The sequence below is a fragment of the Podarcis cretensis genome (genome assembly GCF_951804945.1).
Source record: "Podarcis cretensis genome assembly, chromosome: 15".
Lineage (NCBI taxonomy): Eukaryota > Metazoa > Chordata > Lepidosauria > Squamata > Lacertidae > Podarcis > Podarcis cretensis.
This window is the reverse complement of record NC_137185.1, coordinates 29,181,852-29,207,901: the sequence shown is the minus strand read 5'-3', so window position 1 is coordinate 29,207,901 and position 26,050 is coordinate 29,181,852. Positions and strand designations below refer to the sequence as shown.

General features: G+C 48.8%; 2 protein-coding genes across 2 annotated transcripts; both read left to right on the top strand.

Moving 5' to 3' along the window:
- The first annotated feature begins 3,983 nt into the window (after nucleotides 1-3,983).
- Nucleotides 3,984-8,467, top strand: APOA5 (apolipoprotein A5). Its single transcript, XM_079954829.1, has 4 exons — nucleotides 3,984-4,152; nucleotides 4,381-4,444; nucleotides 4,873-4,984; nucleotides 7,485-8,467. The coding sequence occupies exons 2-4, from the start codon at nucleotides 4,396-4,398 to the stop codon at nucleotides 8,416-8,418; spliced, it is 1,095 nt and encodes a 364-aa protein (XP_079810955.1). The 5' UTR covers nucleotides 3,984-4,152; nucleotides 4,381-4,395; the 3' UTR covers nucleotides 8,419-8,467.
- Nucleotides 8,468-15,976: 7,509 nt separating this feature from the next.
- Nucleotides 15,977-25,620, top strand: ZPR1 (ZPR1 zinc finger). The gene is made up of 14 exons (XM_079954807.1): nucleotides 15,977-16,213; nucleotides 16,974-17,135; nucleotides 18,446-18,536; nucleotides 19,383-19,453; nucleotides 20,218-20,304; nucleotides 20,426-20,548; nucleotides 20,727-20,780; nucleotides 21,041-21,107; nucleotides 21,413-21,483; nucleotides 21,565-21,654; nucleotides 21,741-21,851; nucleotides 22,473-22,559; nucleotides 24,214-24,279; nucleotides 25,335-25,620. The coding sequence occupies exons 1-14, from the start codon at nucleotides 16,076-16,078 to the stop codon at nucleotides 25,467-25,469; spliced, it is 1,353 nt and encodes a 450-aa protein (XP_079810933.1). The 5' UTR covers nucleotides 15,977-16,075; the 3' UTR covers nucleotides 25,470-25,620.
- Nucleotides 25,621-26,050: the final 430 nt, after the last annotated feature.

The following is a 26,050-nucleotide window of genomic DNA, read 5'->3' as shown; positions in this document are numbered from 1 at the left end:
TTTTAGGAAAAATCTGTTACACAAATAGGTTGCAACCTGATTGTCACCTGCCCCTCTGGGAATGCCTCCCCACTGCAGCACCATTGATTGAATGTGATGCCAAGGAATGTTCACAAGCATTCAGTTGTTAGAGGGAAAGGTATCAGCCACTATAGCAATGTCTGACACAGTGCAGGTTCTTTCAGCTGAAATGAAATTTTCACATTGGGTGGGAGAAAAAGCTTACATGGGACTTAGAGAGGGAGAGTCTATGTGCTTTCAGCAGAATAATGATGATGATGATGATAATAATAATAATAATAATAATAATAATAATAATAATAATAATTTATTATTTATACCCCGCCCATCTGGCTGGGTTTCCCTAGCTAGTCTGGGCGGCTTCCAACCAAACACTAAAATACAATAACCTATTAAACATTAAAAGCTTCCCTAAACAGGGCTGCCTTTAGATGTCTTCTAAAAGTTTGGTAGTTATTTTTCTCTTTGACATCTGGTGGGAGGGCATTCCACAGGGCAGGTGCCACTACCGAGAAGGCCCTCTGCCTGGTTCCATGTAACTTGGCTTCTCGCAGCGAGGGAACCGCCAGGAGGCCCTCAGTGCTGGACCTCAGAAACTGGAGTGGGGATGGTGCTCCCACCAGCAATGGTTGGAGTGTGGGGAACTGGGAATCAGGAACTGGGTCCAGATGGCATCTATCCAAGAGTTTTAAAAGAAATGGGTGGGTGGATGGGCAAAGGTATTAAAATGTCCCATGCTACAAGCAACATCTTTCAAGTAGCTCCTTTTGCTGTGATGTGCATTTGAACAGCAGGTTTAAGACTCCTCTCTGTTTTCAAATAAGAATTTTGGCTCGCTAGTAGAAAAGGCAAAATTATCACTAGGTTTGCGTGTCCGCAGTTAACGACTCCATTTTAGCAAAGATTATCTGAGCTGACTTGACAGGAGATGAGAGCAAAACTTTGATCTAGCAGCATGGAAACCTTTGAGGAACCTTGCAAGGCACATAGCTTTGATCTAGCAAGATTGGAGTTTGCTAATTACAGACCATGGGAAGGACAAAGTGGGGAGATGAAGTTTCAAAGCACAAGGAGCTTTGAGGTGCTTCAGCCTTTAGTGTGACCTCTTGCAAGTTGATGACATCCAGATGTTTGGGACTGCAGTTCCTATCAACCCTCCCTCACCCCCAAGCCAAAAAATTAGGGAGGGCACCAAGTTGTGGAAGGTTGCTTTAGTGAAAGGAGCTGGACCATGCAGAGCACTATAGACTCATATAATTGTACAGTTGCCAGAGACACCAAGGGTCATCTAGTCCAACCCAATACAATGCAGGAATCTCAACTAAAACATACCTGACAGATGATCATTCAACTTTTGCCTAAAACCCCCCAATGAATGAGAGCCTATCACCTTCTGAGGTAGTTTGTTCCACGGTCAAACGGCTCTCACCATCAGAAAGTTATTCCTAGTGTTTAGTTTGCAATCTTCTTTCTTGTAAGTTGAATCTGTTGGTTGAAACCACTTTTGGAAAGGTCAGAGGTCATCATCAGGGAAGAAAATATACCTCCCTTCCAGCACCAGGGAGTGCATTTCTGCCCAGGAAGACATGGGCTAGAGATTGCTGGTGGGGGTGAGTTGCATATGGAGAGGCCTCTCCTTTGGGGAGAATTGGGGGCTGGCTGGGCTGCCCTTTGATACCAGCTTGGGAGCAATGACTGCTTGGAACTTCCCCTGGCCACAAGCTGGTCTTGGCTGGCTCTGCGCACTCTGACCTCTTCTGAATATTCGCACGGAGGTTTTTGCTGGGAATAGCTCTGTGGTCATTGAGGGCCTTGGCCAGGGATGTGTTCTGAATGGCTGAAGATTGGGGGGAGCGCACCTACAGACATGGAAGAGGTGGGGGAGGGTTGCTGTCATTGGATTGTTTTCTCTCAAAGCAGTACTTTCTCCCCACATGCCTGTCAATTTACAAATTTGGTGCCAGGGCAACTCATGTGAACATTGAATTAGGGCTCACCCTCATCTCCCATTTGTCTCATGCCCAGAAAGTTTAGGTCAGAGTGGTTTCTCCATTGTCCCACTCCTCTTCCAGGGAAAACCTGTTCTTTAATTTTCAGTGGAACAAACAGCAATCCTGTGCTTTTTGAATAAGTGCTAAAGAGCGCTTTACCTTGGGGACAATAGAACACTGGCACCATCTAGGCAGGGCCGTGGGTGCCCAAGTACTCACAAAATTTTTGGTGAGGGGGCCGGGGCCCCTCAATATTCTATAGCCAGGCGGTCTCCGATGGGCCCTTCCGCTGAAGTAGCAGATTTTGATAGTCTGTCACAGCAGCGGGTGGGCCCGACAGAGCCCATTGCAGCCACAGCAGGCCCCACTGGGCCTTTCGGAGGGCACACCGGGGTTCCTCCTAGTGTGTGATGTCATACATGGCGTGCGTGAAGTCACACATGCATGCTGGATGCCCACAATGTTGGGCGGAACCTGGCACACCTGCAAGAGGAAGTGTGGATAAGCCCTTTCTTCCCTCTGCTTGAGCCTTTTTTGGGGGCTGCTACTTTAGCCCAGCCATTGGTACAAGATGGAGATCTGGTTCTGAGGCTGCTTTCCATGCCTGCATGAATACACTACAGATTTAAACTGGCTTAAGCAATGTTCCCTCTTCCTGGAGAACCCTGGGGGGAACTGCAGGAGATCTACAGCAATGTTGTCAGGGAAGAAGCCATGGCAGTCCAAAAATGGCATAAAACTGTAGTGTAGGAAAGTCATTTACTCAAAGTAATGTCGGGAGAGAATGGCCTGAAAGATGGATTTTTGTGGTGGTCAGTGGAGAGAGGGTATCAGCTTTGGTTCTCAGCATCACCTTAACCTGCAGTAACTCTGCCCATCCTGCTCAGGGTACCATATTTTTCCGTGTATAACACTCCCCCGTGTATAAGATGACCACCATTTTGGGGACTCCAAATTAAGAAAATGCCCAGAATTGTTAATTTTAGGGGTTGCCTAAAATTGCTCACCCGCCAGACAATCACACGTGCTGCCAAGGATACCAACTGTCTGCCCGCTAGTTGCCAGCAGTCGCAAATCACCCGCCCAATTGCCGCCGCCGCAGCCAATCAACAGCAAGCCTTGCCATAGCCACCAATCACTTGCCCAATCACCACTGACAATCTCCTGCTCGCGGCTGCAAACAATCGCCCGCCCCCCTTCAGCACTATCCGTGTATAAGACGACCCCGAATTTTAAACATTATTTTATAATAAAAAGCATTGTCTTATACACAGATAACTACGGTAATTATTATTTAATTTATGCCCTGCTTCATGTTTTGTAAGAAACCTCTTTTTGGTTTACATGCATCTCTTGCTAGAGGCCATTCTCACCCCTTCACAATTGCTGACACCCTCCTATGGAAAGAGTTGAGCTTGCTCCTTCAAAGCCATTTCCTGCCTAGTTGGACTGCAAACCACCGAGCCTCATTGGTGGGATAGTTTTACATGAAATGAAGAAACAAAAGATTTGAACAAGGCAGAGCAACACAAACGAAAAAAGCCTCTCCAGCTTCACCTTCCTACATCTCAACGCTCCCCTGGCCAGGGTGGCATTGCCTGGGATGCAGTTAGCCCCCACCCCCCGCCCCGCAGGGTTCACTCTCTCTGTTTTCCTTTCCTTGAACTCTCACCCAGTTTGGACTAATTGTCCCATGATGCTTTCCCCTGTGCTTGGGCCAGGAGTTGCAGAAGACTGAATAACTGGGATGGGGAGGCAAAGGCCACCGGAGATTCCTGCTTGCGCCCCAAGTATAGAGAGCTGGGTCGATCAAAAGAGACCCCCCTTATCTCAGAAACCACCACCTCCCCCAATCAAAGTAAGCCCTCTGTCCTCTGCTCACGACAGATGCAGACGTCATCTCTTTGTCAATGTCTTTCAACCTTCGTGTTGTGTTTACACGGAACGAGGGCCAGGCTGGCTGGCTCTGCAGCCGTGTGCAAGGCAGTGAATGCTGCCTGGCATATATAAAAGGTGCGGCAGCAGGGCATCTACAGGAGCCAACCACGAGGAGACCAGTGCCCAGCATACAGGTAGGAGGACACAGGGGGAACAATCCCACCATCTGAGAGCAGCTGAGCAAAATACCTGAAGGAATAAGGTAAGGCAAAAGTGGTTACAATTTGGCATGTGAACTTTGGGTTCTAAGCAGACAAAGCACACCTTTCTCTTCAACCAATTCCTGTTTTTAAATTGAAATGAGGGATAATCGTGCAGATGGACTTACAGCCTGGAAGGAGCATCATCCATACTCAGCCAAGTCTGACAGCGGAGATCCTTGCTTGCTGCGGCTGCACAGCTAACATGTCCCTTTAATGCCTTGTTGCAGAATCCTTGCTTCATCATGTGCATCAAAGCTGTCCTCCTAGCAGTGCTGCTGGCCACCTTTTCAGGTTGGGCTCCTAATAATAATAATAATAATACAGGTGCATTTAGAGAGTGGGGAGGTTCTGGGTTGTGTTAGGGACAGCTCAGTGACCTCTGAGCATGTCTTTGTGGGCTACAGCCTTAACACAGTGCTTACAATGCTCTGCTTCTAGTCCTAAGTCCCAATCAGAGCTGCCAGCAGGGTGACAAATAGATTCAGCTTCTGGACACCTGGGCACAGAGGTTCCCCCCCCCCCCCCGGAGACTCCTTTAGCAGCGACATTAAAGAGTAGGAACGACCCTGAGCTGCAGAGGTGACCTCCCTGGTTGCCTGCGCTGTTGTGCAACATTCTCAGTATGAGAATCCACCAATGTGAGAGAACTCTGTTGGTTGGAAGTGAGTTGGCTTTCCATAGACTTTCTTCTTTTTGTCCTTTTTGCTTCATCTGCACAGCTTCTCCAGCCAGTCTTCAGCGGAGCCACGTCTGGGACTACTTCAGCCAACTGACTCACGACAAGGGCAGCACAGAGCAAGCCCAGCAGCTGAAAGGAGGGCAAGGGGTCAAGTGAGTCTGATTCACTCTAAACTTATCAGTACGATTGTGTACTTTTTCATTTCAGACATTTATCGTTCACCTTTTTCTCTAAGGAGGTTCTCCCTTTTCCTATTTTTTTTATCCTCACAACAACCCTGTGAGGTAGGTTAGGCTGAGACAGTGACTGGCCCAGGGTCACCCAGTGAGCTTCATGGCTGAGTGGGGATTTGAACCCTGGTTTCCCAGGTCCTAGAGGCTGACACTCTAACCATTACACCACACTGGCTCTCACAGAACAAAGGACACAACTGGTGGGTTTTCCTATCCACCCCTCCATTCCCTGATTTGTAGGGGAAGGGGTGGGAACCATTATGGGGAGAGATCATCTGATGCATTGGCAGAAGAAAGCAAGTGCAGCCAACAGGATTAGCCCCTGATCAGGCCTAAGGAAACTGTGCTGGGGACATTGCTTGAAATAGGGTCCTGCTTGTGGGTTTCCCAATGGGGCCTCTTGTCTGTCACTGTGAGAGCAGGATTCTAGACTAGATAGGCTTCCATTGGCCTGACCCAGCAGCCAGGATCTTCTAAAGTTTTTATTTTGAAAGTTTATATCTTGCCTTTCCACCGTAACATCCTTTCAAGTGACAGAAGGAACTGCGCATCTGCAGCCCACAGCTAGAAATGGTTATGGGGTAAGAGGGAGGTGAGAGGGTTCACCAGCCTTTAATATTAACTAGCAAGGGGAAGGAGTCTTTCCTACTGAGCACCGCTAGAGGCTTCCACTGTTGTTTGGGCTCCCAGTGCATCAACATACAGGGGATGACGATGACGATTGATTGATTAAAAGTAAAGGTAAAGGTAAAGGTAAAGGGACCCCTGACCATTAGGTCCAGTCATGGCCGACTCTGGGGTTGCGGTGCACATCTCGCTTTATTGGCCAAGGGAGCCAGCGTACAGCTTCTGGGTCATGTGGCCAGCATGACTAAGCCGCTTCTGGCGAACCAGAGCAGCGCACGGAAATGCAGTTTACCTTCCTGCCAGAGTGGTACCTATTTATCTACTTGCACTTTAATGTGCTTTCAAATTGCTAGGTTGGCAGGAGCAGGGACCGAGCAACAGGAGCTCACCCTGTCACGGGGATTCGAACTGCCGACCTTCTGATCGGCAAGCTCTAGACTCTGTGGTTTAACCCACAGCACCACCTGTGTCCCGATTGATTGATTAATCGCCTTCTAAACCACCATCTCAAGATAATTAAAAACAGCTTAAAACACAAAAACAACAAATACGTTTAAAACAAGACGAAAACCTGCTTGCTAATACATAGCAACGTATTTATTTAATCATTAATTTGACTGCTTGCCTGGATTCCGAGCAGCATAGAAGTAAAGGAGAGTCCACCATCCCTTCATTCCATCCTTTCTCAGTGAAGTTGAAGCTGCCTATCATATAATGGCTAGGAAGGATGCAGGAATAGGTAATGGGTACTAGGAGGCCTGGGTGTGGGAAGGTATCTTGCAATACGTGGAGATGCTGGAGACAGCATCATTGCTGATGTGGTTGGCCTAGGAGCCAACTCCTAGGGACTGTGGGAGTTTTGGCCCCCACAATAAAATATTTAAGGGGGCTGGGTCACCACAAAGTTGATGGGTATTTCCATTCAATTATGCAGGGCGGGGCTTACCTGGACCCCCAAAATATTTTATTCAAGTTGGCACCCCTGGTGGATCTGCAAAGGAGGATATATTTGGAACAGAGGCGGCTAGACAGTGACTTGGCGAGAGGGGATTTAAATGCAGTGTGGGTGGGTGGGGTTATTGTTTTTATTATTATGTATTTTGTCTTTTAATCCTGTAGAACTGCCCTGGGATCTGTGGGTGAAGGGTGGTATACAAATTTAATAAATAAATGAAATGAAATAATCAGTGTTGTTTGGAACATATACAGTGGTACCTTGGTTCTCGAATGTCTCCATTGATGAACGTTTTGGAACTCAGACGACGAAAACCCAGAAGTAAATGCTTCCATTTTCAAATGCACCTTGGAAGTTGAACGGCTTCCACTGTGTGTTTCTCAATTTCCTCAATGAAATTTGCAGACCACCTTTTTAGAACATTTTGGAACTTGAACAGTCTTCAGGAACAGATTACTTTCGAGAACCGAGGTACCACTGTACTTGCATTCCTGTTTGTCTGTTTAATGAGATACAATAATTGGGACTGGTACGATCCCAATACAGTGTTACCTCGGGTTAAGAACCTAATTTGTTCTGGAGGTCCGTTCTTAACCTGAAACTATTCTTAACCTGAGGTACCACTTTAGCTAATGGGGCCCCCCGCTGCTGCTGTGTGATTTCTGTTCTCATCCTGAAGCAGAGTTCTTAACCCAAGGTACTATTTCTGGGTTAGCGGAGTCTGTAACCTGAAGCGTCTGTAACCCGAGGTACCACTGTAATGGGCTCTCAGACTCAAGACTGTGTTTTCAGGTCTGTGTCCCCTCTGCAAATGTGTGCATTCTCTCTTTTGTTCAGAAACATGAAGGAAAGTCTTCAAGATGGTGCCAACTACGTGGGACACGTCCTTGAGAAGTTGACCCCAGTACACAGGGGATTCCAACCCCAGTTCTACCAAGATGCTGATGGACTTCGGCAGATCATCCAGAGGGAGGTCGAAAGCCTCCAGAGGAAACTTTCTCCTTATATGGATGAGGCGCACCAAAAAATCAGCCAGAACTTAGAAGGTCTCCGTCTCCGCCTGACTCCCCTCACAGAGCAGCTGATGGAACAGGTCTCACAATGTGCAAGAGAACTGCACCAGCATTTCAGGCCCAACCTAAGCGCAGGGGCTCCGTTGATGGAAACTCCAGGTGCGGTCCAGAAGTTTACAGCCTCTTATGCTGAAAAGGCAGCTACCTTTATTGACCAGGTGAAGGAGATCTTCCTCCCATATGCTGACAGGTTGGCAACTGAGATCCACCGTACCATGGAAGAACTCCACAAAAGCACAACACCTCACACTGCAGTTATGGGCCAGCGACTCAGTCAGTATCTACAAGAATTCTCCGGCAAGCTCACCCGCAACGTGAAGGTTCTCCATCTCCAAATTGAAAGGAACCTAGAGCAACTCAAGGTGCAGCTGAGCTTTCACCCCAACACCTGGGTTGCACATCCTTCCCACAGAAGCCAAGAAAACCACCATCTGTCTGTGGACCTGGAAAATATGGCTCAGGAGGTTCAGGAGAGAATTGAGGAGTTCAGGAGAGGTACAATCCTTCAGATAGACAACTTCACAAGGACCACGGACAGGGAGATGGAAGAAATGAAGTCCAAGCTGTCTCCCACACCCTCATACTTGGAAGAGTTCCAGGAAAACTCCACGCCACTGGAAGACTTGCATGCTAGGCTAGACTCCCTGTGGAAGGATATTTTCCAGAGTCTCAATGAGCCGAGCAGCAGCTTATACTAAAGTTTTGTGCCCAGGCAAATTAGGCAGTGGAGGCCTCTTTGAAATAACCTACCGTATTTTTCGCTCTATAAGACGCACCAGACCACAAGACGCACCTAGTTTTTGGAGGAGGAAAACAAGAAAAAAATATTCTGAATCTCAGAAGCCAGAACAGCAAGAGGGATCGCTGCGCAGTGAAAGCAGCAATCCCTCTTGCTGTTCTGGCTTCTGGGATAGCTGCACAGCCTACATTTGCTCCATAAGACGCACACACATTTCCCCTTACTTTTTAGGAGGGAAAAAGTGAGTCTTATAGAGCAAAAAATACGGTACTTTTGGGGTGGGGGAGATCAAACCCTTCTGAGCAGTAGTGGTTTCCCTAGACTGCCACATCAGACTTTTGGGCACGTCGCTCCTCCTGTGGCTCTTTTATTCTCCTTTTCAAAATTACAGGATCTTAGAATTATTGGATACAGCTAAGCTCAATACATCATCTCTTGCGGCAAACAGTATTTTCTCCCCTCTCCTTTTCTCTATTATTTGGTAGGGGGTAAACATTTAAATAGGAGGCTACAGCCCTGAGAGCAGTGGTGTGGAACCTTCACCTTGCAGGCATAATCACACACATCCCAATTAGGTCCATGGCATTTTTGGGTCCAAACTATGTCCACCTGTCCATCACCTGACAACTTATGATGCCAGCAGCAGTTCTGTCTTTCCAGACGCTGGTTGCAGTTCAGTACTTTTTTTCACCTTGGTACCTTGCGGTGACAAAAAAAAAAAAAAAAAAGCACAACTGTGCCGAATCCAACTTGAAAAGGAATCATTGGATGCCAGGGGGCTGAGGGTGGGGCTTACTCACCTGTCAAAGGTGGCACACAGAAGGTGAGTGAGTTTTGAATCCTGCCAGTGGGTCATCCAGTTCCTCACCCATGCAGTTGAGTTTGCTGAAGGTTATGCTAGGACAGGGTGGTCCAAAGTGTGGACCTCGGCAACATTTGACACCCACCCAGCCTTCCCAAAGCCAGGTAAGCAAGGTGCTGGGCTTTGGGAAGGAGATGTGAGGGTTCTGACAGGGTCTTAAAGCCCCCCTTCCTCCTTCCCAAAGCCTAGTGAATGCTTCCCCAGCTTTGGGAAGGTGAGAGGGCTCTAGGACCCTGCCAGAGCCCTTGTGACTCCTTACCAAAGTCCCAACTTGCATCTCTTAGCCAGCTTTGGGAAGGCAGCATGGGGGGGGGCAAGGGGGGATATAAAATTTTGGCCTTCCTCTCTCCTGTGTGGCAAGACAGTGTGTGACCCATGGGTTGTGTTTCAAAGCACACATGTGCCCCACTTGGTATGAAAAATTGGACCTCCCTCTGTTAGAATGACTAAGACCTGCCTCCCATCTTAATTTTACTCATGTTTTAAGAGTGTTAAGAGGCTGCTTCTGATATGGAGTACCTCCTTGGATCTCCTCTTAGTGGAACATTTTATCCCCCCCCCCCCCGCCAATGTTGATAATTAAAAATCCTGCCACTGTTTTCTATTTGATGTAGTGTACTTTTATTCTAGGTATATATATATATATACTGTAGTAATGCTGTAAATATATATTTTGTAATAATATGCATTCATGTTGTTCACCTCTTTCGGGGCCTCTGGCTAAAAAAAAAAAGTGGTACAGTGTGCACCCTACCATCCCATGTTTTATTCGTGAGAGGCCAGACTCTCGTGTTCACTGTGCCTCCTCAGTGTAAATTTTACTCACTTCTGCATTCACTCTAAATGCACTCTAAATGGGTAGAGAAATTGCCACATCAAGAGAAGCACTGAAAACTGAAACCTCCAAAGGCTTATGTTCATCATGTGAGCACATGGTGGTGACTTTGCCCAAACACTTTTGCCATGTTTAAAACAAGGTTCAACCAGCTCCCGTCTCACCCAACTTTTAGCTACTGTGCTCAGTAGGAGACAGAAAGACTGAAAGAGAACAATGAATGAAACTACTACCATTTGCCACTTCTGGTGCTCCATTTATGTAAATACGTAATTTCTCTTGCACTGTTCCTTCTCTTAGATGTTAGCAGAATCACTATGCCTATGGAATAGGTAATACAGTGGTGCCTCGCAAGACGAAATTAATCCGTTCCGCGATTCTCTTCGTCTAGCGGTTTTTTCGTCTTGCGAAGCAAGCCCATTGACAGCTTAGCTGATTAGCGCTATTAGCAGTTTAGCGGCTTTTAGCGGATCAGCTGATAAGTGGCTTAGGGCTTAGGAAAAGGGGGGGGGGGAGAGAGGGAAAACCCCCTGCAGGAACTCGCAAGACATTTTCGTCTTGCGAAGCAAGCCCATAGGGAAATTCGTTTTGCGAAGCGCCTCCAAAACGGAAAACCCTTTCGTCTAGCGGGTTTTCCGTCTTGCGAGGCGTTCGTCTTGCGGGGCACCACTGTACAGAAATGGCTGTGGAATCCTCAGCTCCAGTTTGTAGATCCAATTTATGACTGTGGTCTAATGCAAAATTTCAGTGGCCAAGTTGCTTATTTGAGCATATAACGCCAATCTTGGCCCAAGTGCACTGGCTCCAATCAGTTTCTGTCCAATGTGAAGTGCTGGTTTTGACATATAAAACCTTAAGTGGCTCAGGACCGCAATACATCCAGGACCACCTCTCCTCATATGCACACTGCATCCATCATCTGAAGCCCTTCTTCATATGTCCCCTCCATTATAGGTCCACAGAGCAGAAACACGAGAATGGGCCTTTTCTGTGTTGGCTCCCTGTTTGTGGAATGTTCTCTCTATGGAGGCTCGCCTGGTGCCTTCATTACATATCTTTAATAATAACAACAACAATAATAATTTATTTGTATCCCACCCTCCCCAGCTGGGATCAGAGTGGCTAACATAATAAAAACAACACAATATGCATAAAAACAGCAACAATTTATTAAAATACATCTTAAAATTAATTCCGACAAATTAAAATCTGGGCGGGTGGCAATTATCAGGTTGGAATTGAGAGTGCCAGGACAACTGTTTCCACTGATCATACAAGGACCTGTGAGCGGGTTGAGGGCCTCCTTTGGGCTTGTTTTATACAAAGGAAAGTAAGTCAAACTGCATCCTGCCCAAAGGTCTGGCAAAAACATTCCTCTTCTGCATCCTGCCCAAAGGCCATGCATTTGGCAAATTAAACAACCTGGCCTTTTAAATAGCGTAGGCGGAGTGTTATTGTTTATTGTTTCCTTATTAAATGTATTTTTGTGATCCTTAGATGAAAGGTGGTATAGAAATTTATTTATTTTTTAAATGAAAACATGGACTAAAATTGCAAAGCAACTGAACTTCTAGGTTTCAATTGCCTTCCAATACAGTGGTACCTCGCAAGACGAATGCCTCGTAAGACGAAAAACTCGCAAGACGAAAGAGTTTTTCGTTTTTTGAGTTGCTTCGCAAGACAAATTTCCCTATGGGCTTGCTTCGCAAGACAAAAACGTCTTGCAAGTTTGTTTCCTTTGTCTTGCAAGTTTGTTTCCTTTTTCTTAAAACCTTGCATTCACTTCGAGGAGCAACTCATAGCACGCGGTGTGGTAGCCTTTTTTGAGGTTTTTGAAGACTTTGGTGATTTCTGAAGCTTTTCCAAAGTCTGTGCTTTGCAAGACGAAAAAACTCGCGGAACGAATTAATTTCGTCTTGCGAGGTACCACTGTAGTTGCAAAACTAAGCACAAAATATTTACCAAGCTCTGCTTTGGTTGCCACAAAGTAGTTTACCAATCTTATTTACTTATTTACCAATCTCCCCTTACTTATTTACCAATCTCCCCTCACCCCTGCTGACTGTGTATATATGTGTGTGCGCCTGATCAGTATGAATCTGTGAACAAAGCATTGCCGCTACACTTTCTGCATCAAACTTGGCTTCCTTCTCCTGCATTGTAAATGGCTTTGTGACTGTCTGTAATAAAGTAACATTTCCACTGGTCCTGCCTCTTGTTTTGTCTGAATCTGCAGTGGTCTACCACAGGGCAAAGGGAGGGCTGAAAACTCTGGTCCAGGCATTAAACTTTAAGCAGAGACCGACCCCATCCATGTGTACACACACACACCTCCAACTGGAAGAGCTTGGTTCCAGGATCAGGCCAAGGTGGACCTGTCTAGCCAAGCACTGAGGTTCCCACCCACACTGGACATGCACAACCATTTAGGATGCCTGCAAGCAGCAACTTCCCAGCAACTGGTATCCAGTGGTAGACTTCTCCTGGCTCTGGAGGTTCTATTGAGGCCTCTCGTTTCCAAGGGGATTGTAGCCTGGTCAGGCTCACCTTGGCAAGGGCTCGACTTGTCTCCCCACCCGGCCAAGTGGTTCCTTTGCCACTGGATTGGGAGGGGAACGCTTCCCTTTCTGAGGTCTAACCGCCGGCAGGAGGATCTAGCAGCCTGGATTTCCAGTATGCCCACGTGGACAGAAATTCCATCCCAGGGTTTCTCCCCCTGTTGAACTTCTGCCTCCCCGCTGGCCCTCTTATTTCTCCCCCTGTTGAACTTCTGCCTCCCCGCTGGCCCTCTTATTTCTCCTCCTGTTGAACTTCTGCCTCCCCGCTGGCCCTCTTTCTCCCCCTGTTGAACTTCTGCCTCCCTGCTGGCCCTCTTATTTCTCCCCCTGTTGAACTTCTGCCTCCCCGCTGGCCCTCTTATTTCTCCCCCTGTTGAACTTCTGCCTCCCCGCTGGCCCTCTTATTTCTCCCCCTGTTGAACTTCTGCCTCCCCGCTGGCCCTCTTATTTCTCCCCCTGTTGAACTTCTGCCTCCCCGCTGGCCCTCTTATTTCTCCCCCTGTTGAACTTCTGCCTCCCCGCTGGCCCTCTTATTTCTCCCCCTGTTGAACTTCTGCCTCCCCGCTGGCCCTCTTATTTCTCCCCCTGTTGAACTTCTGCCTCCCCGCTGGCCCTCTTATTTCTCCCCCTGTTGAACTTCTGCCTCCCCGCTGGCCCTCTTATTTTTCCCCCTGTTGAACTTCTGCCTCCAGGCTGGCCCTCTTATTTCTCCCCCTGTTGAACTTCTGCCTCCCCGCTGGCCCTCTTATTTCTCCCCCTGTTGAACTTCTGCCTCCAGGCTGGCCCTCTTATTTCTCCCCCTGTTGAACTTCTGCCTCCCCGTTGGCCCTCTTATTTCTCCCCCTGTTGAACTTCTGCCTCCAGGCTGGCCCTCTTATTTCTCCCCCTGTTGAACTTCTGCCTCCCCGTTGGCCCTCTTATTTCTCCTCCTGTTGAACTTCTGCCTCCCCGCTGGCCCTCTTATTTCTCCCCCTGTTGAACTTCTGCCTGCCCGCTGGCCCTCTTATTTCTCCCCCTGTTGAACTTTTGCCTGCCCGCTGGCCCTCTTATTTCTCCCCCTGTTGAACTTCTGCCTCCCCACTGGCCCTCTTATTTCTCCCCCTGTTGAACTTCTGCCTCCCCGTTGGCCCTCTTATTTCTCCCCCTGTTGAACTTTTGCCTGCCCGTTGGCCCTCTTATTTCTCCCCCTGTTGAACTTTTGCCTGCCCGTTGGCCCTCTTATTTCTCCCCCTGTTGAACTTCTGCCTCCCCGCTGGCCCTCTTATTTCTCCCCCTGTTGAACTTCTGCCTCCCCGCTGGCCCTCTTATTTCTCCTCCTGTTGAACTTCTGCCTCCCCGCTGGCCCTCTTATTTCTCCCCCTGTTGAACTTCTGCCTCCAGGCTGGCCCTCTTATTTCTCCCCCTGTTGAACTTCTGCCTCCCCGCTGGCCCTCTTATTTCTCCCCCTGTTGAACTTTTGCCTGCCCGTTGACCCTCTTATTTCTCCCCCTGTTGAACTTTTGCCTGCCCGTTGGCCCTCTTATTTCTCCCCCTGTTGAACTTCTGCCTCCCCGCTGGCCCTCTTATTTCTCCCCCTGTTGAACTTCTGCCTCCCCGCTGGCCCTCTTATTTCTCCTCCTGTTGAACTTCTGCCTCCCCGCTGGCCCTCTTATTTCTCCCCCTGTTGAACTTCTGCCTCCAGGCTGGCCCTCTTATTTCTCCCCCTGTTGAACTTCTGCCTCCCCGCTGGCCCTCTTATTTCTCCCCCTGTTGAACTTTTGCCTGCCCGCTGGCCCTCTTATTTCTCCCCCTGTTGAACTTCTGCCTCCCCGTTGGCCCTCTTATTTCTCCCCCTGTTGAACTTCTGCCTCCAGGCTGGCCCTCTTATTTCTCCCCCTGTTGAACTTCTGCCTCCAGGCTGGCCCTCTTATTTCTCCCCCTGTTGAACTTCTGCCTCCCCGTTGGCCCTCTTATTTCTCCTCCTGTTGAACTTCTGCCTCCCCGCTGGCCCTCTTATTTCTCCCCCTGTTGAACTTCTGCCTGCCCGCTGGCCCTCTTATTTCTCCCCCTGTTGAACTTTTGCCTGCCCGCTGGCCCTCTTATTTCTCCCCCTGTTGAACTTCTGCCTCCCCACTGGCCCTCTTATTTCTCCCCCTGTTGAACTTCTGCCTCCCCGTTGGCCCTCTTATTTCTCCCCCTGTTGAACTTTTGCCTGCCCGTTGGCCCTCTTATTTCTCCCCCTGTTGAACTTCTGCCTCCCCGCTGGCCCTCTTATTTCTCCCCCTGTTGAACTTCTGCCTCCCCGCTGGCCCTCTTATTTCTCCTCCTGTTGAACTTCTGCCTCCCCGCTGGCCCTCTTATTTCTCCCCCTGTTGAACTTCTGCCTCCAGGCTGGCCCTCTTATTTCTCCCCCTGTTGAACTTCTGCCTCCCCGCTGGCCCTCTTATTTCTCCCCCTGTTGAACTTTTGCCTGCCCGTTGACCCTCTTATTTCTCCCCCTGTTGAACTTTTGCCTGCCCGTTGGCCCTCTTATTTCTCCCCCTGTTGAACTTCTGCCTCCCCGCTGGCCCTCTTATTTCTCCCCCTGTTGAACTTCTGCCTCCCCGCTGGCCCTCTTATTTCTCCTCCTGTTGAACTTCTGCCTCCCCGCTGGCCCTCTTATTTCTCCCCCTGTTGAACTTCTGCCTCCAGGCTGGCCCTCTTATTTCTCCCCCTGTTGAACTTCTGCCTCCCCGCTGGCCCTCTTATTTCTCCCCCTGTTGAACTTCTTCCTCCCCGCTGGCCCTCTTATTTCTCCCCCTGTTGAACTTCTGCCTCCCCGCTGGCCCTCTTATTTCTCCCCCTGTTGAACTTCTGCCTCCCCGCTGGCCCTCTTATTTCTCCCCCTGTTGAACTTCTGCCTCACCGCTGGCCCTCTTATTTCTCCCCCTGTTGAACTTCTGCCTCCAGGCTGGCCCTCTTATTTCTCCTCCTGTTGAACTTCTGCCTCACCGCTGGCCCTCTTATTTCTCCCCCTGTTGAACTTCTGCCTCCAGGCTGGCCCTCTTATTTCTCCCCCTGTTGAACTTCTGCCTCCCCGCTGGCCCTCTTATTTCTCCCCCTGTTGAACTTCTGCCTCCCCGCTGGCCCTCTTATTTCTCCCCCTGTTGAACTTCTGCCTCCCCGCTGGCCCTCTTATTGAGTCCGCCGAGGCCTAGGAAAAGCCAGCGAGACCCGCGTGGGAGTACCGCGCACTGATTCGGTCACACGACGCCTGTGACGTCACCCGAAGCCGGTGGCCTCTTTTCGGGCGGTGTGGGTGAGAATGCGCATGCGTTGAGTGGAAGTTCCGGGTTGCCGGAAGCGTGCGTGGGTCGCTGCTGTTGCTGCTGCTAAGGGAAGCATGTCGGCCATCGGGACCCTGGACCCTGTCCGGGGCGGCGGGGAAGCGACCCCGGCGCTGTTCCGCCCGCTGAGTGCCGAGGACGAGGAGCAGCTGCCGACCGAGATCGAGTCCCTCTGCATGGCCTGTCACTCCAACGTGAGCCTCCCCAAGATGCTAGTCCTCACTCTGCTGGTCACTCTCTTTTCTCTCTCCGCCCCCGGCTGTGGGGCCTCACCGTCCTCCGGGGGTGGCGGGACGCGTCCTCCCCACCGGGCAGCTTCTCAAGAGGGGGACGAGGGGGTTCTCGCGGGGGGTTGCTAAGACGCAGGTTTTCCTTCTAATGGCAGCAGCCTCTGCCAAGATGGGAGCCCCGCTCCGCCGCCTCCATCGCTTCCTTTCCTATTTTTCCTCTTCTAGGACTTGCCCCTGGAGAGAAACCCCTTTCTTGTGCTGGGCGACCCCTCTCAGGCCTTGCTCTCTTGCTTTTTCTCTCTCCCTCCCTCCCTGCCCCCGATTGGCTGCCCTCTGAGTAAGGACGTCCTCCCCCCGACCCCCTCCCATGGTGCCATATAGTTTCTAAACATCATTATTAAATTTAGGGTGGGGAGGGGGTGATAGGTGACTGTTCTTTGTTCGGTTTGGAGTAGGCCCATTGGAAATAGTGCCCTTAAGTGAGTCATGCCCGCTGACTTCAGTGGGTCTACTCCGAGTCGGACTATCGTATACAACTCTCATTCATCGTTGGGGTTATAGGAGCAGTACTGTTTGTTTGGGATAAGGCCTGTCTGTTACAGAGCTTTGGTGTAGAGGGGGAAGTTGTGCTGTCTTTGTATAAAGGGGAAAGGTGCAAAGGGTGACTGTGTTTGGGATGCTGAGCCCTTGCAGTTTGCCTTTATTCTTCTTTTTCCTTACCTAGGGGGTGACTCGGTTGTTGCTGACTAGGATTCCCTTCTTCAAAGAGATCATTGTCAGTTCCTTCGCCTGCAATAGATGCGGCTCGACCAACTCAGAGATCCAGTCGGCTGGCCGGATCCAGGATCAAGGTGTATGCTATATGCTGACTGTGCGGAGCAAGCAGGTGAGTGGGTTTGTCTGCTTCCCATTCCCCTGTGGTAGCTTAAGGACCTTGATTTTGCTTTAGAAGCAAATTTGGCAGCTTTGAAGATTGGTTTTGGCACAATCCCTGCCCGTTTGGATCCATCGCGTCACAGAACTGATTCTCTGTAAAGCTGATCTGGCTTGAGAAACCACAATTGGCAGAGAAGTAAACTTTCAATCAATTAAGCTTACTTTCTTACAATACAAAGGCAGTACAGTGTGTGGCTGTAGGTGGGCTGGGCTGCTGATGTCACGTTGCAGAAATCAGACTAAAGAAATCCAGATTTGAGGTCCCTCGGTGTGATCTTATGTTATATAAAAATTTAATAGCCACTTTTCCAAGTCTCGAGACAGTGTAGAAACCATAACCCATATTACATATAGAAAACCACTCAATCAGTGCTAGAAACTTACTCTGCCATTCCAAAAGAGATGCCTTTTACACCCCTCCTCCAGTGCAGAGTTCAAAAACGCCTGTGACCCCCAGGTTGCATAAAAACATAACATAGGCATCTAGCAGGGTTTGGGAGTTGGATCCAGCCAGCAGCCAGATCCTTACACACTCCCCACCCCCACCCCCCATGGGCCAACTTTGACAGGTGCATGGGGCCACCCACCTGTCAGTCACCAGATGTCATCGTGTCAGGTGACCTGTTTTCCTTTGCCCACACAGTTTTCAGTCAAACCATGCGTGCAAAGTAAATGGGTGTGTGTGCTCTGGATCGGAACTTGGGTCCAGTTTGTCCTTTAGAATTAACTGGTAACTGGATGGGGGGCAACCTTTGAATGTGTGACATCCACGGCAGGGTTTCATACAAACATGTAGGGCCAGTGGTCGGTCTCTAAACGTTCTTCCAAAGTGGAATCCTGAAACTGGAAGGGAAAATAGCTTCCTTGCTCTTTGGAAGAGATACTTTGCTGACATCTGTTTGCAAATAGCTGAAAGAGGCATTTGGGTTTTCATGCCATTTGCTGTGGGGTAACTAACTGCCACCTGTCTCCGTTGCACATTTAAAGGTTGTCTTTGGTCACCCTTTTATCTCTGGTTACCAGGAATAAATGGTAACATGGGCACAAGCTTCTAGGAAGAGGCAGAAGGAATGGGGTGGGCTGGAGCCGACTCTTCCCCCACCCCTGCTCTGGTTTGGGTTAGTTGGGGAGGTGTTATCACTCAGCTTGTGTTTCCCTTTAGTTCATGTGTGCTTTGGGCATGACCTTGTCCTCACCCAACCAGGTGGGCTGCCGGGTTTCTAGACTGGTATAACCTCTCCTGTAAATCATTCTCCCCAGGATATGAATAGGGAAGTGGTGAAGACTGACTGTGCCACAGCTAGAGTACCCGAGCTAGACTTTGAAATCCCTGCTTTTTCTCAGAAGGGAGGTGGGTATATGGTCGTTTCACTATGTCTTGGGGCAGCTGGTCTTTGGGATGCAAGGAGCTACTAGCACATTCCTGACGACCTGTTCCGGAGGAGGAGCTGCTGTTTGAGGGTGTGAAAAGGAACATTTTCCACTGTGGGGCTTTTAAAGGGTGTGTGGAAGAGCCATTTGTTGTACTGGCTTGAACAAGAGGGCTAGAAAGCCCCTTGGTCAAGTCCCCTGCCCAGTCAGCCTATAGAATACAGATCTCCACTAAATAGCTTCCTGCTCTCATGTTTATCTCATGCAGAGGCTTACTGCCTCCGACAGCGGAGAAAGAACATAGCTACTGTGGCAGGTAGCCACGGAGAGTCTTCTCCTCCGCTAATTTGTCTACCCCTCTTCTAAAGCCATCCCATTTGGTGGCTGCTGACTGCTTTCCAAAGTAGTGGTGCTCCTTGGTTAAATCATGGGGATGCCAGCTCACCCTGTGTTCTGTGCACCTGCAGTGGTTGCCAGTGTGCCAGTTCCATCTGCTCTTATTTTCTAAGGGCAGCGGTGGGGAGAGGGCAGTGGAATTGATGGGGGTACAAGGCAGAGAAGGAATTGTGTTGCCAGGCTGCCTTTTGAAAAGCAGAAGTTGGGGCCTCTCTTCCCTGTTCTACCCAGTCTTTGGCTCACTGCAGAGGATCTGGTCGCTGCCAGGGTGGACTGATATCAGTCCATGAGAGCCAGCAAAGGAGCCAACCCCATTATTTCTAGTAATAACAGTCACTTTTGCGTGCCAGTGTGGAAGAATATAACTGGTGGGGTCTGGACTGCTGGGTAATGATGTGTCTGCCCTTTCTCTCTACCTCCCTCTCACTAGCTCTTACCACCATTGAAGGGTTAATTGAGAGAGCCATAGAAGGATTGAAGCAGGACCAGCCATTCCGTAGGGTAAGCTGCTTGCAAGGGCTCCGCAGGGGGTGGGGGGAGCACTTTCTTGTCTGTATGGGCTGAGCTGTCATTTCATGGGGCTTTTCAGTCAGCTGGCAGGGGGAAAGATGCATGTGTTGGGGACATCAGCTGCTGAATGATTTCTTGCTTATTGAAAAGATACCTGGCATTGGCAGGTGCTATGACAGTGCTCATCACATGGCCAGTATATTAAATGAATTTTGGGCTTCTTTAGGTTTAGAAGTCACCTTTCGGGAAGCAGAACTTGAGAACTGCCTAGAAGCACCAAACGCCCTTTTGGTTTGGACAGCTCTATCGCAGTCCTGTGAGCTAGTAAAGCTGGTCCTAAATATTTCTAGCAGTGTTGTTAAAGGCCCCAGAAATCCAGAATATGGGTGGCTAACACCTTACCTGCCCCCCTTTTGGTAAACAAAGACTCACTTGTTAAATATGTCTGGCAATAACATGCAGCAAGTGATGCTGGTCAAGTAACAGAGAGCAGAGGATATAAGGCAGCTTCCTCTGTGCTTGTTTGTTTGATATTCTTTGCTGTAAAGCAGGGAAGGGGAATGTTTGGTTCTCTGGTTGTTGTTGGACTTCAACTCTCATCCTCCCTGATCATTGGCCCTGCTGACTGCAAGGGGTGATGGGAGTTGTGGCCTGTGGTGTTGGATTTTAAGTCTGTGGTGGTGGACTCCCAAGTTCTTCCAAGCTGGTCTGGATAATAGAGGCTAAAAGCAACTGCTTCTGCTTTCTGGATGCAGGAAACCCACCCAGACGTTGCAGAGAAGATTGAGGAATTCATCTGTAAGCTGAAGCGCTTGAAAGATGTGGATTCAGCCTTCACTTTTGTAAGTACCACCAGTTGTGGTGGGGAACTCTGGCCTATCCTGGCATGCACCCAACTGTTCCCTGCAGAAGCAAACAGGCTATTAATGGTTCTTCCCTTCCACTTCCTTTCTCTCTTGCCAGATCCTAGATGACCCCTCTGGCAACAGCTTTGTGGAAAACCCTCATGCCCCACAGAGGGACGAAGCCCTGGTGGTGACCCACTACAGGAGAACAGCTCAGCAGGCTGCTCTGCTTGGAATTGAGGTAGCATGAGTTAGAGGGTGTCTGGCCTTAGTGGATTCATGAAGGCTCCGCAACTTAGTATTTAGGCAATGGCGTTCTAGTTCATGTGCCACTGTTGTCGATCACTTGACCTTCGAGCCGTGCTGCAGGTCCTAAGAGTGTGCAGCAGACAAATTCTAACATCTCTGTTCTTTCTTAGGCTGAGGAATCCAAGGAGGACTTGACTGACTCTGTGGACGACCTACGGAATGAAGTGAGTAAACTGCCCTTGAGGTTTAGGCAGAGTCTTCTGGAGCACTCAGTGGCATGCTTGGGCCTGGCTTGCGCCCTCTGGAGGGTTCCTGTTCCCAGCAGGGGTCACTCTACAGAAAGGGACTTAGAATCATAGGATTGTAGAGTTGGAAAGGACGACACGGTCATCTTGTCCAACCCCTTGCAATGCAGGAATCTGAGATCAAGAGTCTCATGCTCTACTGACTGAGCTATCCACTGTGCCCCTCTCCTGTATTCCAGGTGCTGCAGTTTGGCACCAACTGCCCTGAATGTAATGCTCCGGCCAGTACAAACATGAAGCTGGTGCGTATCCTTTTGAGTCTGTGAACGAGGAACATGACACATTCCAGTCCGGTCATGTGGGGCCAATAAAGTGTGTGTGCGCAGATGCATCGGTCTTGGCCAAAGAGTGCGGTTCAACCAAACATACCTGATTCCTTTTTTTAGTGGTGGAGGAACTGTGTCAAGGGTGGTTTGGAGTGCTGTTCTAGGGCTGGGATTCTGACAATGAGGAGATCTGACAAAGCAAAGAAGTAGGTCTTGTATCTGTATCAGTAAAACAGGAATGTGAGTTTTGCTGTTTGTTGGTTTCCTTGACTTCTCCTTCTCCAGAGATCCCTCATTTCAAAGAAGTCATTATCATGGCTACGAACTGTGATGCTTGTGGGCACAGAACAAACGAGGTGAGAGGCTTTTGGTCTGGCAGGGTTGATGTTTCCTCGGATGAACTCTGTCCAGTTTACAGTTTTCCTACTTGTCCACAGGTTAAATCTGGAGGAGCCATAGAGCCTTTGGGGACCAAGATAACCCTTCATGTGACTGACCCATCAGACATGACGAGGGACATCCTCAAGGTGTGGTGCTGTTTTCTCCGTCATTGTTCATTTCTTGCAAATTTCTGCCTCCAGAAACTAAGTGAAATGTCCTCCTTCTTCCGCAGTCCGAAACCTGCAGAGTGGAGATTCCAGAGCTTGAATTTGAGCTAGGAATGGGAGCCCTGGGTGGGAAATTCACAACTCTGGAAGGATTGCTAAAGGATATCCAGACTCTGGTGAGTTTTGTAATAAAATAAATGTATATTCCACCTTTGAAGGTAAAGCCCTCACAAAGTGACTTGCAGTTAATGAAAAAACATATTGGAAGGAATGAAAAAACATATTGGAAGGGGGGGGGGACACCTTAAACCAGTAGGAAGATGAAGAGTTTGGATTTGATATCCCGCCTTTCACTCCCCTTCAGGAGTCTCAAAGCGGCTAACATTCTCCTTTCCCTTCCTCCCTCACAACCAACACTCTGTGAGGTGAGTGGGGCTGAGAGACTTCAAAGAGGTGTGACTGGCCCAAGGTCACCCAGCAGCTGCATGTGGAGGAGCGGAGACGCGAACTCAGTTCCCCAGATTACAAGACTACTGCTCTTAACCACTACACCACACTGGCTCTCATTTGAGTTGGCTTGTTGGCTACACTTCAGCTGGAGAAATGTTCTTCCTCTAGACAGGTGTAGATCTTGCCAGCAGGTGCCAACAGGTGTTGGTCTCTGGAGGGACAGGAGACAGGAATAATGTTACAGAATGGGAAGACTGAATCTGCTGGATGTGAGCAGAGTCACTGGATGGCTTAGGGAGGGGGACCTGCTTTTGAACAGGGACTAAATTCTGAATTGTCTCTTACAGGTGGAGAAGAACCCATTCACTCTGGGGGATAGCTCAACATCAGACAGAGCAGAAAAACTCTGTGCATTTGGCAGGAAGCTGCAACAGGTTTGGTGCCTCTTTATGCCTTTAACTCAGCATCCTATGGTATTCTGATTTTTTTTACATTTTTTTTACTGTAGTTCGTAAATTTTAATTTTGCTGGATTTTATGGTGTTATTGATATATGCCTACTGATTTTTAGTAAAAGGGATGTGGGTGGCACTGTAGTCTAAACCGCTGAGACTCTTGAGCTTGCCAATCAGAAGGTCGGTGGTTCAAATCCCTGTGACGGGGTGAGCTCCTGTTGCTCTGTCCCAGCTCCTGCCAACCTAGCAGTTCAAAAGCATGCCAGTGTAAGTAGATACATAAGTACTGCTCTGGTTTCCGTCAGTGTCCCGTGCGCCAGTAGGGGTTTAGTCATGCTGGCTACATGACCCGGAAAGCTGTCTGTGGACAAACGCCGGCTCCCTCAGCCTAAAAGTGAGATGAGCGCTGCAACCCCATAGTCGCCTTTGACTGAACTTGACCGTCCGGGGGTCTTTTACCTTTTTTACCTACTGGTTTTCAGTTATGTTTCATATTTGTGAGCTGTTTACTGTGTGAGTTATATTCTTTAGTTTCATTGGATGTCCAGAAGTTCTGTCGTTATGAGAGAAGGAATTTTTCCCTGTGTCCACTTTCTTTATGCCATGAGTAATTTTATACATTTCTTTAATGTCTGCTCTTACTCACCTTCAATTCTGTAACCTTTCCCCATAGGGGAGTTTCTCCACCTCTTTTTGATGATTTTGGTTGCCCTTTTTTTTTTTTTTACTCTTTTCCAACTCTACAATACAGTCGTATCTTGCTTCTAAAACTCCTTGGTACTCGTATGTTTTGGCTCCCGAACGCCGAAAACCCAGAAGTAAGTGTTCTGGTTTATGAATGTTTTTCGGAAGCTGAATGTCCGAAGCTCCTGCAGCCAATCGGAAGCCGTGCCTTGGTTTTTGAATGGTTTTCGGAGTCAAATGGACTTCCAGAACCGATTACGTTTGAGAACCAAGATACGACTGTTATCTTTTTTTGAGGTGGAGAACTGGGCACAGTATTCCAAATGTGGTCACACCATAAATTTGTATAATGGCAGTTTTATTTTCAGTTCCTTTCCTAATGATTCCTAGCATGGAATTTGCCCCTTTCACAGCTGCTGCATACTGGGTTGACACCTTCATTGAGCTACCCACTATAATCTCCGAGAGCTAAATAAATGATGGGAAGGGCATTTGGGCTCTTTGGCTTGTTGCTCCTCCTGTACTTGGGCTAATTTTCTGGCTGGGATGAGAGGCTGTGAAGCCACCTCTTATGGGCATGCCTTTTCTGCCCGGACATTGAGGTCCAGCACCAAGGGCATTGGTGTTTCCCTCACTGCGAGAAGCCAAGTTACAGGGAACCAGGCAGAGGGCCTTCTCGGTAGTGTCACCCGCCCTGTGGAACGCCCTCCCACCAGCTGTCAAAGAGAAAAATAACTACCAAACTTTTAGAAGACTTCTAAAGGCAGCCCTGTTTAGGGAAGCTTTTAATGTTTAATAGGTTATTGTATTTTAGTGTTTTGTTGGAAGCCGCCCAGAGTGGCTGGGGGCACCTAGCCAGATGGGCAGAGTATAAATAATAAATTATTATCATTATCATTATCATCATTATCATTATCATCATTATTATTATTTATTCTGTTTCTCTCCAGGTAGTGGATGGGCAGTTGAGGATACATTTTGTCCTGGATGACCCTGCAGGGAACAGTTACCTCCAGGTACAGTGAACTTGGGACAGAAGAAACAACGGATTGTTTAGCAGATATTTCTGTAGCAAGTTCTGTCCATGTTGGTTCCTGAGAACAGGAAAGTTCTGAAAATGGCCCATTTGAAAAAGACAGGCTGTGGTGTATGCATGTTCCTGGCTGCTGAGTTTCAAAGTGCTTGGGGAGAAAGAGCACAAAATGATGGTGATGATGAGAGGCCTAAGATATTGACACTGCTGAGAACAGACTAAGATGACACCAACCCAGGTGTTATGTGACCCAGCTCAGCAGGGCAGAGGGCAGAGTCATTTGACAGAGCTGGAGACCTCCGGACAGTGGAGGATGGTAATGCCGGAGGAGTGGAGGTTACAACAGGGATGTTTATAGGGCCACAGGGCAGTCTGTACTTACCTTACCCATGTCAGGAACAGAACACAGGATGAGGAACAGAGCAAGTGCCTAAATTTGGGGTTTGAGGGGCCTGGGTAGTGCATTGGGGGCTTGATGCTGGAGAATCCTTTGCTAGCACACTCAGTGTTGACAATGGCTTGAGCCAGGTTGTAATCTTTTTGGCTTAGCATCTTGGATTTTGAGGATAAGTGGGGAGTTTTGAGATTGGGAAAAACATCGGATATCCAGGTGCCTCCAAACATATTGCCGAAGAATCCAAGTATGCTTGTGCTCAAGCCCAGCTTTGCATGCCTTGAAAAGTATGAGAGAGAGAGAGAGAGAGAGAGAGAGAGAGAGAGAGAGAGAGAGAGAGAGAGGTGTATACAAGTCAGGGATGGGGCACCTGGTGTTCTCCAGAAGAATGTTGCACTCAATTCTCAACATCCCAGACCACCTGCTGCGCTGGCTGATAGCTCTCATCCATATGCATGTTCCATGTCACTGATCTCAATGTACACCTGCTCTAGATTTGGCCCTTGCGCAAGCCATGTGATCCCTTTCTTAAAATGAGCTAAACAGGGAGCAGGCCGTGGTGCCCTTCTACCCCTTGTGGGCTGTGCAGGAAGGGTTTCTGTGTCGTATCCCCGCATAACACAACCGCCTCTTGCTGCCCGCAGAACGTTTACGCTCCTGAGGAAGACCCGGAGATGCAAGTGGAGCACTACGAGCGGCAGTTTGAGCAGAACGAAGAGCTGGGCCTCAACGACATGAAAACAGAGGGCTACGAAGCAGACAGCTCTTCCCAGCGGTAGCAGCGCCACACAGAGGCCAGGACAGTGTTGTGCAGAAAAAGACGAACAGTTCCGCCTGCCTGGCAAAGGAAGGGTCGGCTTGTGACTTTGGATTGAATTTGACCCACGGAAAGCTTGCTAGCAGGGCTTCTCATAAAAAGCAAAAGCATTGCTTCTGGTTTGAGGCTCATTTTGTTATGGCCTGGGATTCTGTTGGTGCAAACAGCACAGGCCATCCTCTGCTTGATTTACTCCCCCAACTGGCCCATCAAAGTTAGATGCCCAGGTATATCATTGCCCAGGTATATCATTGCCCAGGATCTTCAGCACTTGGTTCTGTATTGAGTGCTGCTTCCCGCATGAATAGTGTCTGGCATTTTCAGTAAGGGAGGCAACACTGTCAGTCTTCTCTTCTCCCCTGTTCTGTTGCAGATGTTTGGTTTTTTTGCATTTGTTTTTCCCCAGAGCAATAAAAGTGAGGTGTGTGAAAGACAACTCCTTCTCGCCCTCTGCTAGGGCCACCCTGCTCTTAGGAGAAAAATGAGGGATATTCAAGTCCTGAAGAACAGTAGGGATGTAATCGATCTTAGCTCCCTCTTATA

Coding starts and splice junctions, on each gene's coding strand:
- APOA5 (XM_079954829.1), top strand. CDS start 4,396: ATGTGCATCAAAGCTGTCCTCCTAGCAGTGCTGCTGGCCACCTTTTCA. Junction 4,445..4,872: donor GCTGCTGGCCACCTTTTCAG/GTTGGGCTCCTA, acceptor TCATCTGCACAG/CTTCTCCAGCCAGTCTTCAG. Junction 4,985..7,484: donor AAAGGAGGGCAAGGGGTCAA/GTGAGTCTGATT, acceptor TCTTTTGTTCAG/AAACATGAAGGAAAGTCTTC.
- ZPR1 (XM_079954807.1), top strand. CDS start 16,076: ATGTCGGCCATCGGGACCCTGGACCCTGTCCGGGGCGGCGGGGAAGCG. Junction 20,549..20,726: donor CTGCTCTGCTTGGAATTGAG/GTAGCATGAGTT, acceptor GTTCTTTCTTAG/GCTGAGGAATCCAAGGAGGA. Junction 22,560..24,213: donor TTGGCAGGAAGCTGCAACAG/GTTTGGTGCCTC, acceptor GTTTCTCTCCAG/GTAGTGGATGGGCAGTTGAG.